General features: G+C 41.1%; 1 protein-coding gene across 1 annotated transcript in view; it reads left to right on the top strand.

Annotated features, from left to right (window-relative positions):
• Positions 1-7076, top strand: part of LOC101846650 (universal stress protein YxiE) — a gene marked incomplete in the record, with an annotated part of 24828 nt that extends 17752 nt beyond the window's left edge. The window contains 1 exon segment of the mRNA XM_005097793.2: positions 6683-7076. Within this exon segment, the coding sequence (XP_005097850.2) occupies positions 6683-6913 (231 nt within the window).
• Positions 7077-13456: the final 6380 nt, after the last annotated feature.

Raw genomic sequence — 13456 nt, 5'->3', positions numbered from 1 at the left:
ACACACACACACACACACACACTCACACACACACACACTACACACACACACACACACACACACACACACACACAGGAATAGTCATCTGATGGACGTACAAAATAATATCATTCTGGCACACCTGACAAGGACTGAATAGCTTGTATTGACACCGGTGTAAATTAATTGTTGTGCCTGTTGTCGAACAAGCAACTGCTAAAGGAAATGTTGTGACACATTTTAAGCCATCATGCACGAATCAAAAACACGAACTTGCCTCCTAAACATTTAAATTTTAATTACGTTAATTGGGGCATATAACACCTTTTTTAAAAACCCTATCCGCAAGTCGTGCTTTACTATCGTATCCATACGACGTTGGGAACTCTGTGCCACCACTTTCCAAAGAGGAAATGCACTCGTTAATCCGATCCGTGCGCTTTGCATAGAGCAGTCTTTCAAAATGATATTTTGAGAAATACTGAAAGTTTCAAAGAGATCTTCGCGCTAGAAGCATTCTAAAATGTGAAGAATACAACCCCGGGGGTACAAATGACCCCAGGGCGTACGGATAGGGTTAAAAAAAGGTAAGTGACTCAATTGCTGCCGTGAAATATTTTTTTCTATGTACGTACATGTAGTTTTATGGCCTCATAGACACAATTTAGATCATTTAGGAGGCGGGCTTCCGACCACGACTATCAGAACCAACTCGAGCTAAGGGGGATGCATAAATAATATTCCAGCTGAAAGGCCGAGATAAATGTATTCGACAAGAAAGTTTCCCCCTTCTCTAGAATCGAACTCTGGTTTCCTGCGCGCGACAGCGAAGAGCTTAACCACTAGTCTGGTGTGCAGTGACGTGTAGGGACGTGCCGTGCCGGTGGTAACCTGTACTCACTTCCGAAGACATACTTATTACATGGTTATATCCCTTGCTTTATACAAGCGTGAAAAATTGTGACAAGGCTGCTAAACACTGGTGAAGATATAAGAAGCTACTCATTAAATTTGAAATAATGATACTATTTATATGGCTATCGTCATTTAAAAAGTGCTGGGCAGAAATTTGGAGAGACCAAAAGGAAATGTTTTAGTTGAGGTTTTACGGCGCTCGCAACTGCATAAGGTCATATGAGCGCCAAGGAGGAAATATTTTGAACGTACATACATTGTATATAGCCAATATAAAAACAATATATTCAATATTGGTTGGAGTCCCCCTTCTCGCTGGGTGGCCCAGGATCCGGGCCCCATGCCCCCCCCCCCCCCCTCATTATTCCGGTCCGGGGTACCACGTAACACCAGCAGGGCTCTTGTGATCACAAACTACGTAACAATAATAAGTGGACCCAGGCATAGCCACTTTCAATCTTTTGATTCAAGGGCAATGTCTGGTCAGTTCAGTTTGTAGGACACTTATCTACGCTTCAAGCCAGTGAAGAGGCCTTTGTGAACACAGGTTGTCCTGAAATTTGGTCTTAATTCTACACTCAGGAACACACACAAACATAACCTGATAACATTGGTGGTCAAGAAGCTAGAAATTTTGCTTAGTCATGAAGCCGGAAATGCTGCTGAGTGGAACTTATAAAGGCAGATTCTTGCTCGTATTGTTCGAGTGGATCTTCCGTTTTAATAGGAAGGTTTCAAGTTAAAAACAGGCTAAGTGACATTAACCCTGCCACGCTTTCATCACCTATTTTTCAGTTTTTAATGATGGGCTTGGGTTGTTCTTAACTTGATTTGTCTTGATAAAAAATGCAGTTTGGGAATGACATAGTAGGTTGTTTCACTTGATTAATTTCAGAGAGATTTTCTACAGTTACCGTTTAAGTAATGGGCTTGTACCATAATTTTTTCTCAAAATAGACCTGTACTGTTTTTCATTTGACCCATTTTATATATTGTTTTACTAAATGATCTAGGGGTGCATAGCTAGCCAATGGCGTCGCTAGTCTAGTGGTTAGGCTACTGGTACCTTAAATTACGGGTTCGGAGGTTCGAACCTCAGTTGGTCCGACGTTGTGTCCTTGGGAAAGGCACTTAACGTGAATTGACTATTTGGCTTGGCCCTTTGGGATGTGGACGTTAAACTCAGAGGTCCCTCCTCTAATAGTGTTTACAGGGGCGTTAAACCTATAAAATTTCACACATTTTATAACTACCTACAGGGCTAATACTTAATTATCTGGCTCAAGTCTTACAAAGCACTGCCTCTCTCACTTTCAATTTATGGCTTGTATGTAATTCTTCTGTTTTTTAAGGAGACGAAATCATAGCGTCTGAATTTTCAAAGACTATTATTTCTGCTCTATCCAAACGATGTAACAAAGTTTGGGTAATGCCATAGACTTGTATTATAATACCCTAGATCAGCGAGACAGCGTTACTTAGGGTCTGTACTGATATTTTAAAATATATTGATGAAAAAAAGGTATGTCTTCTTACTCTTTTGGACCTTTTGGCTGCATTCGATACCATTGATCATGGTATTTTACTCGAGAGATTAAATACTACTTTTGGCATAAAGGGTACTGTCCTGCGATGGTTTGAGTCATATTTTAAGGATCGAACACAAGCAGTTGTGGTTGGAAACACGTGTTCTAATGTTTTGCTTAGATGTGGTGTTCCTCAGGGGTCTGTTCTTGGACCTGTCTTGTTTACAATGTATACACAACCTATTGCTGATATTTTAAGACAATATGGCATGAATTACCATCTTTATGCTGATGACACTCAAATTTATAAGTCTATTGATTTCGATCAAATACCACTTTTAGTCGACTCTACTGAACAATGTACTAGAGATTTAAAAATATGGATGACCAGCAATAAATTGAAACTAAATGATGACAAGACGGAAATAATGTTGAGTGGAAATACAAAAGCCATTAAAAATCTCCCAGAGCTACAAATTGATATTAATAACCATACCATTCGTTCAAAAAGAAGTGTTAAAAATCTAGGGGTTCAGTTGGATTATGATATGTCTATGTCCTCCCAAATAAGCCAGCTCAGCAAAAGTATTTACTTTCAGCTTAAGAAAATTGGCAGTGTAAGAAATTATTTAACTAAAGCAGCAGCCAAGACACTTGTAACAACACTCATTTTATCAAAGTTAGATTACTGTAATGTTATTTTGTCCGGTTTGACATCCGAAAAACTATCAAAGTTACAAGTACTTCAAAATCAAGCAGCAAAATTGATAATGAAACAAAAGAAATCAGCCCACGTAACACCAATTCTGAAAGAACTACACTGGCTGCCAATAAAAGAAAGGATTAAATACAAAACTGCCGTTCTCTGTTTTAAATGTATAAATGATAGTGCACCTGCCCCAACAATTTCCATTTTCAAAAATCAGCTGAAGCATTTTTTATTCACAAAAGCATACCTGTCATAATGATGTACTGTGATATATATGCATGTTTATGCCAGACTGTGAGACTGAAGAAATAGCGAGTGAGAATGAGAGAGAGAAAAAGAGAGAGATAGAGAGAGAAAAGAGAGAGAAAAGAGAGAGATAGCGAGAGAGGGAGAGAGAAAGAGAGAGATAGAGGGAGAGGGAGAGATAGAGAGGGAGAGAGAGAGACAGACAGACAGACAGAGAGAGAGAGAGAGAGAGAGAGAGAGAGAGAGAGAGAGAGAGAGAGAGAGAGAGAGAGAGAGAGAGAGAGTGGACATGCTTTTCTATCTGTATAGAATTAATGTTTTAATGAATGTTTCTAGTTACTCACGTTTCAACTGTATTTTGACTGTTCGTGAATTTATATTGCATTGTATATTTTTAGTGAACACATTTTCAACCTCACTGCGAGACTGTTTTTCTGGTATAAAATTTTACACATATGCATTTATATTATATGTATGATACTTTGTTTTACGTACACATTTGTGTCGATTAATTTTTAAGATGTGATGTCTTTTTCATTGTAATGCGCATTGAGCATCTTTTAGGAAATGGAAATGCGCAGTATAAATGCTATTTATTATTATTATTATTATTATTATTATTATTATTATTATTATTATTATTATTATTATTATTATCATACACTCTAACGCCATTCCGGTTCCAAGGGAGTGCACCATTTGATTCAATTTGTGGACAAAATCGTTACATGTTGTAATGAAGAGCAAGGGCGGAACGAGCTTCGACTTTATTGATAGGTGTATTTTGTCCTTGAATTGGGTACCCATTGTGTGAACATTTGGCAGCGAAGTTTTTATGAAGAACAAAGAACGCCGGTCATGACGATGTAGGTCTGGGATTATTATAATATTTCAAATCTTTGAAGTAAGCAAGCAAAATTGACTAATGGAATAAAGGAAGAATAATGGAGACGATAAATGTGGTAGGTAATACAAGTAGAAATAACGCCATGGCTCCCTCTGGTTACGGATTAGTAAATAATTATAATATTATTTTTAAAATATACCATCAAAGTAACCTGTTGTGCATCAAGTAAAAAGTTCAAGTTTGACAATACATGTCGATCTTCAGTAAAGACGGAATAAGAAATGAAAGAGGCCTGGGCGTTACAGGATGCAACGCTGTATGCTAAGGGGAATAAGACGTTAAGCTGGAATGAAATTACGGAACAAGGGTAGAACTACTGTAAAGACGTACGTAACCTGTATCTTGGAGAAGAGACATAGCTATAAATCTTTATATAAAAGTGGACTTGGGAGGTTTTGTGCACAAACTCCTCCTTTATTACCTAACCCACACTTTTGAAACTTTGCAGGCACCCACAGCAACCATGTGGCAAGGACCTAACTTTAAGAAATCCGCGCTAACTGCTTTCCCCGATTTTCCAAAATGCTTTGTTTCGTCCACCCAGAGTTCTTATCTGGGAAAAAAGTCCGTCTTCCAAGACGCCTTTGTAGCCGTGCGCACTATTCCAAACCTTGGAAATTCTGGAGTGCATAACCAGGAAAGCGGAATAGAGAATCAACCTATACATTTATTATATATTTATTGACAACTTGGAAACACGTGTGTCACTTTTCTCTCAAGATTTATTGCCCCATTCCTGTAGAGTGTAAATATTGTAGGCCAAAGACTTTCAGTTGATGTTAATGCAGCGATCATTCCTTTCATCGAAAGGGGGCCCAGCTAGTAATTTATAAGCGCTTAAACGTTGAATTTTAGTGGGTACGAACAAACCTTGTCAGTCTGCTCCTTCTTTCCTATCACACATCTATCATCGTTATCTCTCCTTTTTGTGTTTGTTACTCTCTTGTAATGCCTCTAATCTTTTTTACTTATATGATCAAATTGTGTTGCAAGTACCGTAAAACACTTATTAAAACTAAAACCCTTGCAACTTTTACACCGGTGTCTGTGGTGCAATGGTTTGGCACTTCGCAGTCGCACGCAGAAGACCTGATTTCGATTCCCGTGTTTTAAGAATGCTTATCGAGACGGTAGGTCTTTCTGCTAGAGCATTGTATCCTTCACATCCGGGTTAAGCCCTGACGTGCATGATCGAAACCCGCCCCCTAAATGATCTAAATTGTGTCGATGGGGACGTAAAACACCTACAATTACACACCTCTACCCCCTCCACAACTCCCCCCCCCAATACAAACAAACAGACAAACAAACAAACAATCAAACGCACCCTAAAACAAATACACTGTAGCTCCCAAAAATACAGCAAACAAACAAACAAACAAATCCCCCAAACAAAACCGCCTCCTCCCAAAAAACAACAGACAACCCCCCCCCAAAAAAAAAAAAACAACAACAACCACACAAACAAACCCAAAAAGCTCTTCTCACTTATTAGCAACCGGCGTCTGTGGTGCTGGGTTGCAGTGTCACAGTCAGCCTGGGATTGTCCTGATACATGGCAGGTCGAAGCATCGTGGGTCCTAAATGACCTAAACTATGCCAACCATGGTGTTCTTTACTAACAGTACGCTATGATGCCAACACAAACATATGATAATATTATTGTCTTTCTGCTGGGAGTGGTGCCTGTGGTGTAGCGGTTAGTCCCTTGGTTATCGCTTGCAGGAGACATGAGCTCGATTTCCCGAGTGAGGAAATATTTTTAAAAATCTTGTAGTTCGGTCTTTCTGCTGGGATGCTGTACCCTTCTCAGCCCGGGTTGGCCCTGACAGCTTCTTTAAATATCTAAATTGTGTCAATGGGGGTGTAATAAACACCTACATCTAAAATATGCCCGAAGAAGAAGAATTTAGTTGCATTTTTCTTTCTTACCCCCCCCCCTCCCCACCCACCTATACACACTCCCTTCCCCAACTCTCTTTCCCGGTGGGTGGTTGGAGGGCGCCCGTGGTAGGTTCTACTACTTCTTTTCTTTCTCCCTGTTGTTTCTGACATCGGTAGCCTAGTGGTTAGGCTATTGGACTCATAATCGTGAGATTGCAGGTCCGGGGGTTCAAGCCTCATCTCGGTCTGACGTTGTGTATTCTGGAAAAGCACTTTACTGTACTCGAGTTTTCCACTTGGCCTGTTCTTTAGGAGGTGGACGTTAAACTCGGAGGTCCCGCCTCTTAAATAACCTATCAGTGTTGATAGGGGTGTTGAACCTATACCATTTCACCGTTTCTGTTGTTTCTGTATGTCTGTCTGTCCTGATATTGCCCTGCTCTATATAACAGTTATTGTGTCAATATGTTACTCTTTACTCAAACTCAAACTCTCTTTCCCGTCCCACCCTTACAGATTGGAGGTAAAGTGAAGACTATTGTGGCCTCCAAACCCGGAGAAGGCATCATCAAAGCTGCTGAGGAGACTCACGCTGACCTCATTGTGCTGGGCAGCCGAGGTAAAGGCACCGTCCGCCGGACTCTGATGGGTTCCGTGAGCGACTACGTGGTGCATCACGCGCACGTGCCCGTCATCGTCTGCAAACACCCGCACAAACACGTGCACCCCGAGGATTTGGGGTCCTAGTTGGAGCACTGTGCTGGGTTCCTGATCAATGATCATAGAGATGATGGAATAGAATTCAGTTGAAGCTACCCTAGACGACCACCCATTACTTTACTCTACTTTCCATTCCTTTATCTTTACCTTTCCTTTCCTTTCTTTTCCCTTCCTTTCCTTTCTTTCCCTCTACTCTACTCTACTCTACTCTACTCTACTCCACTCCACTCCACTCCACTCCACTCCACTCCACTCCACTCCACTCCACTCCACTCTACTCTACTCTACTCTACTCTACTCTACTCTACTCTACTCTACTCTACTCTACTCTACTCTACTCTACTCTACTCTACTCTACTCTTCTGTAGTGTACTGTACTGTACTGTACTGTACTGTACTGTACTGTACTGTACTGTACTGTACTGTACTGTACTGTACTGTACTGTACTGTACTGCACTGCACTGCACTCCACTCCACTCCACACTACTTTATCCTTTCTCTTGTACACTTAGATGTCGAGAGGAGGTGAAATTTTCGGCCAAGGGCAAGGTGAATGGCTACTATACCACTGAGGAGGAGAAAAGTGATTATCTTAGACAGGTGGTCTTCTTGGATAGTGTCATTATAGAATAGAAGAGAAAGAACGCAAAGGAAAAGGGGAAAGGGGGGGGGGGGGGAATGATATAGAGAAAAAAATCCACAAAGTGAGGCTGTTTGTGAAGGTGATTGTCTCGGAGGGGTGGTCATTAGAGCAGGTTCGACTGTATTTGAAAGGGGAGACGGTGAGGAGAATGTCAGGACTAAGAGTCACATGATATGAAAACACAGAGTTCGTTGACTGTTATGCAACTACAGCAAATTAATGTACGTTTGTTAACTGACTGATGGCAATGATAGAATGCTTTTGTATGATTTTTAAAAGCCGTACTGTTAGCACTACGAGACGCGAGGAGGCTTAGTTGAATACTTTGGACTTTTGGGTCTTTGATGTGGACGTATTTACACGTTTGTTCTTCCAAACTAGTTCATTGCTATTTTTTCCAACTGGTCTATATTTGATATTATATTCTAAAGATGTATTGCTACTTTTAAGGGACCTTCTGTTGATGTACATCGACCCGTTTTTTGGGTGTTTTTTAAAACTCTCATCTTCATACACGCTTCTAGCTTGACTGAGGGGAATAAAAAGGGGTAGGGGTGGTAGTGGAGAAAAGTAACTATCCTGCATATTGTTTGTTGCCACCCCCTACCCCCCCCCCGCAAAAAAAAGAAAAACGAGGGTATTATCTAAGAGTGACAGGTTTCTTTAAAAACCTATGTTGGAAAGGTAGGCTGTGAATTTTCATTAGCCTTTCGGAGACTTGAGAGATTCGGACCAGTGTAGGGCCCTTCTTTAGGCTAGGTTCCCCTGCTAGTGCTAGATCTCAGAAGTATTCAGTCGACTGTGGGTTCCTCAAACTGCAGTTCAAATGATTTTTTAAAAACTTTTAAAGAGTTTTTCCTATTTCTTTGGGCCCCTTGTCTTCAGGCAATCAAATCCCATTTCGAAGGTACTCTGTATGTTTTATGCTGACGAAAGTATATTCAGTTTTGGTGATAAATTAATTTTGAATTTTGCTCGGGTGACGGCTGAAGCCTACTCTTATCGATTTTGGAGCCACAGAGAGATTTTTAACATGCTCAACTTTCACATGAGACCTCCGAGATTGTTTGCCCTTCTCCGAGAAGGCTTTAAGGTGTTCGATCCTACCTACTCTAAGATCAGGGGTGTGGCTGAAAGACAGCAGTGAGAAGTGAGAAGTATACAGTAGTAGCAGTTCTTGCTGCAAAATAAGTAAACTTTGTCAGTACTTTTGATTCTGAGCACTGTTTGCAACAATCTGTGTATTTATACGGCTCTGTATTCTGGCTAAAGATAAATGTGTGCATGTATGATGTATGCATAAATGTAATAGGCAGTTGATTTACGTTTGCTAGCTAAGACAGAGAATGTTGTTCTCCATTAGAGAAAACAAATATCAATAAATTCTAGTCTTTGCTCTGGTTTTCTATTTGCAAAAGGACTTATTCTGGTATAGCTGTTTTTATTGTTGTCACCTGAAATCAGAAACTACTGTTTGATTATGAAATCGATTTATTAATTTGATTTAAACTCGAAGCCTATGTAAGTTACGAAAATAAAGGGACTTTTTTCCCTTGATTTTTTTAAACCTCAAAAGCCTTGTGTTGTTAATCGTTTGAATTCGATTTGAAAATTTTAGGCTTTATTTTCATCGTCAAGTGCAAGATCTGAGACAGACATCGGCGATCATGGTTCTAGACTCATTCTTTTGCTCGGATGCTCTAAAAAGCTACATTATCCTGATTTTCCCCGTCACCCTTCTGTCTAAGCTCTCTAGGTAATTTTCTCTCGGTCCGCCCCTGCCTCGTTTGCCTTCAATTTTGACAATGAGAGCAAAACGTTCTAGGCTTTTATGCCTGTTTGAGTTTAAGTGAATGTCTCATTGTTGTACAAGTGTCTGGAAGATCGATTGACACAACAAGTTCGACGTTTTGGTTTAGAAATCAGGTGTGCACAGAGACGTAGCTTAGTTCGAACTGCACAGTCTGATCTTTGCTTATTATACTATTAAATGGGCGATGGGGCAAGAAAGGTTGTGGATGCAGTAAAGTGGGTGCGGTAGTCAAGAGGATACACTGTCATGGGTCAGGAAAAATGCTTACATTAAGATTATCAGCTCGGACAGCAACTTTATAATCATATACAGATCCGAAATCTGGGTGTTGTATTCGAGTAAAAAATCTTGGTCTTCAAGTTAAAAACCTGAAACGGATTTCGGCTTTCATTGTTTGCTACTCATTTCTTTCTGCTCAGGTCGTCTAAAACTAAAAATTTCAATATCCACATTTTTTTTCAATAGACTAGGGGAACTTTTGAAGACACCATAATGAATCCATGCTCTAATCTTACATATGATATCCCAGACCATTCACTGCCATGGCTACGTTACCACACTTTACGTTCTATAACACTGTTATTAAGAGAAGAAAATGGTGAAATGGTATGGGTTTAGCGCCTCTATCAGCACTATTAGGTTATTTAAAAGGCGGGACCTCCGAGTTTAACGTCCATCTCCGAAAAGACCGAGCCAAATGGGGAAATTCGTGTAAAGTGCCTTTCCCAAGGACACAACGTCCGACCGAGCAGATGCTTGAATCCCCGAACCCTCAACCTCACGATAACCAGTCCGGTAGCCTAACCACTACGCTACCCAGGTCGCCATTCTATAACAGCTTCGCTGAAAAGACGACCAAATGAAGGACAAACATCAATCTCGCTATGGTAGACTGTGCGCGCCTCCCCCCCCCCCCCAATTACTCTTTATTTGGTTTCAAATTGAGTCTAATAGTGCTTTCCATTTTTTGGTCAGGTCAGGCTTAGTGCCGCTACCATAATGACAGTAGATGGTACTACCTGCAGATGTTCCTACTGCCTTGTAGGTGCATACGGGAGTATGAAAGGCTAAGGGAGTAAACCCTAAACAAATCCGGAGGGAGGGTCCCCAAGGCAGTTGACAGGGAAGTACGATCTGAACTATCTTCTGGCAGCCCCTGCAACTTTACTGGTTCCAAATGTATCGACCTCGTCGCTCCTTTGATCTAAATCAGCTGAGTCGAGAGCGGGTTCGTGCAAACTGGGCAAGGCACGTTCTCCATTTAGTCGGGCCCAGGCATTTAGCTTAGTCAAGATTTCAAGATTTCTGGGAGGACGCTGCAAAAGAGTAAATACAGCGAATCGGACCCACAGCTCAATCCCAGCTACAACAGCATTTATATGATTATGGAGAGGACACTTCACCCTTGTTGTGACGAGCAAGGGAAAAACACGAGAGACGGCAGTTTACGGGTTATAAGACATCCTTATTTGGCGAAACAGGATGTCGCCACGGGTCACCTTTGACGATGGCTATTCAGTCGCACTGATCAGCTACCGCCCGTCTGAAACTCGGCAGCCCCCAGTCAGTAAGGTGCTGATACGCCACGTCTGTTTGCTTCTATGGGTGTATGGAGCTAGGACAAAAACTGAAAGGCAGACGTTAAATCCAGCACCAGGCAAAAAAAAAAAGAGTAAAGCTAACCCCATGGAAACTGGGGACTTGTAATGTTAGAACAATGACAATCGGATTGGACATTACCAACCTGGAGAAAACAGAGGACATCAGAAAGACAGCAATCATAGACAGGGAGCTCACATGACTCAATGTAGATATCACTGCCCTGCAAGAGACAAGACTTGCTAACTCTGGCACCATTAGGGAAAGAAACTACACATTCTTCTGGAAAGGTCTTGGGGAAGATGAGAGGAGAATCCAAGAGTGGACTTTGCAGTACACAACAGATTGCTGAACAGGATCAGCACCCCCCAATGTATATATATATATATATATATATATATATATATATATATATATATATATATATATATATATCCGAACGTATCACTGTCATGGAAGTGGAAACCAAAACTGAAAAGGCTCACTTCATCAGCGCCTACGCCCCAACCCTAACAACAGAAAATGAGAAAAAAGACCAGTTTTACGAGGAACTTCGGGATGCAATCAACAACGTCCCAAAAGCAGACCAACTGTTTCTCATGGGCGACTTCAATGCAAGAGTAATTACTGAAAACAGAGTATGGCGCACCTGCTTAGGACATTTTTGGCTGGGAAAAATCAACGAGAATGGTCAGAGACTCTTATAATTCTGCACAAATAACAACCTTTGGATCACTAACTCTACAGTGGCAAGGACAGACATAAAGTTTCTTGGTGCATTCCAAGATCTGGCCACTGGCACCAAATCAACTTCATCATCGTCAGAAAGAAAGATGCCATCATGGTAAAGCAAACAAGATCTTTCAACACAGACCACCTTTTAGTTATAGCTAAGGCAAAGATAGTCACAACGAAAACACCAAGAGCTGAAAAATAAAAGAAACTTAAGTTCAACATAAAAAATACCAAAGACCCAGCGTTAAAGGCAAAATTTCAAGAACATGTTAAAGAAGAGCTCCAACATCTAGATAGCTTATCCCCAAACAACATGTGGAATAGCATGAGATCAACAATTTATAATTCTGCGTCGATTACTTTTGGAATAGAAAGACCTTGCAAGGAGGACTGGGTTGAAACCAGTGCATCCACACTCGCACCACTACTCGAGAAAAAGCGTAAGATCCTGATAGAACACAACCCAAATCCAACAGAAAGTACAAAGCAACAACTACGGACTGCTAAATCCAACCTTCAAAGAGAAACCAGAAAGTGCGCCAATCAGTACTGGGACAAATTATGCTCAGAAATCCAACAGGCAAGCGATAATATCAGGAAAATGTATGAAAACATCAGAGTAGCTATTGGACCAACAGCAAACAAAGTGGCACCTGTAAAGTCTGCGACAGGTGAACAGCTGACAGACAAGAAGAAACAAATGAAAAAATGGGTGGAACATTATTCAGACTTATACTCAGAGGAGCGACATGTTGATAGACATTAGGCCATTCCTCAGCTCTCCGAAATGTCAGAACTTAATACAACACCAACAGAAGAAGAACTCTCTTCTGCAATCGATGAACTCGCTTGCGGTAAAGCAGCAGGAAATGACAACATACCTGCTGAAGTACTGAAAGAGAACAAAGAGACCCTCCTCCCATATCTCTACAAGCTACTAACAACTTGTTGGATGAAAGCAGAAATTCCTCATGACATGAGAGATGCCAAAATCACCACACTCTACAAAAACGAAGGAGACAAAAGAGATTGCAACAACTATAGAGGTATCTCACTGCTTAGCATCACTGGAAAAGCTTTCGCTAGGATCATCCTGAAGCGACTCCAGAAATTAGCTGAAAGAGTCCTACCAGAGAGCCATTGCGGTTTCAGATCAAACCGCTCAACAATGGACATGATCTTTTCTATTCGTCAGCTACAAGAAAAATGCAGGGAGCAACAACTGCCATTACATACTGCGTTCGTCGATCTGACAAAGGCTTTTGATACAGTCAGTAGACCACGACTGTACATGGTGCTTGGAAAAATTGGCTGTCCCCCAATACTGCTACAGCTCATCATCTCATTCCACGAAGATATGAAGGCCACCATTCAGTTTGACAGTTCAACATCAAACAGCTTCAACATCAATAGCGAGTAAAGCAGGCTTGTGTCTTAGCACCAACCCTTTTTAGCCCTTATTTTGCTGTCTTACTGCAACACGCATTCAAAGAGTCACCAGGGGATGTCTTCCTCCACTGGAGAACTACATCATCTGATTATGAGATCAGCACCAGGATAGGGAAAGCAGCAACACTTTTTGGAAGGCTGACAAAACGAGCATGGGAAAACAAAAGATTAACCATCAAAACAAAGATCAAGATTTATGAAGAATGTGTCCTCAGCGCACTTCTTTATGGATCTGAAACATGGACCTTGTACAGCAGACAAGAAAAGCGCCTGGACATTTTCCATCTCAGATGCTGCCGCAAGATCTTAGGCATTTCGTGGCGCGACAAG

The sequence above is a fragment of the Aplysia californica genome, unplaced genomic scaffold (assembly GCF_000002075.1).
Source record: "Aplysia californica isolate F4 #8 unplaced genomic scaffold, AplCal3.0 scaffold00164, whole genome shotgun sequence".
In the NCBI taxonomy this organism is placed as follows: Eukaryota; Metazoa; Mollusca; class Gastropoda; order Aplysiida; family Aplysiidae; genus Aplysia; species Aplysia californica.
Note: the sequence above shows the minus strand (reverse complement) of the source record. Positions and strands in the feature narration are given on the sequence as shown.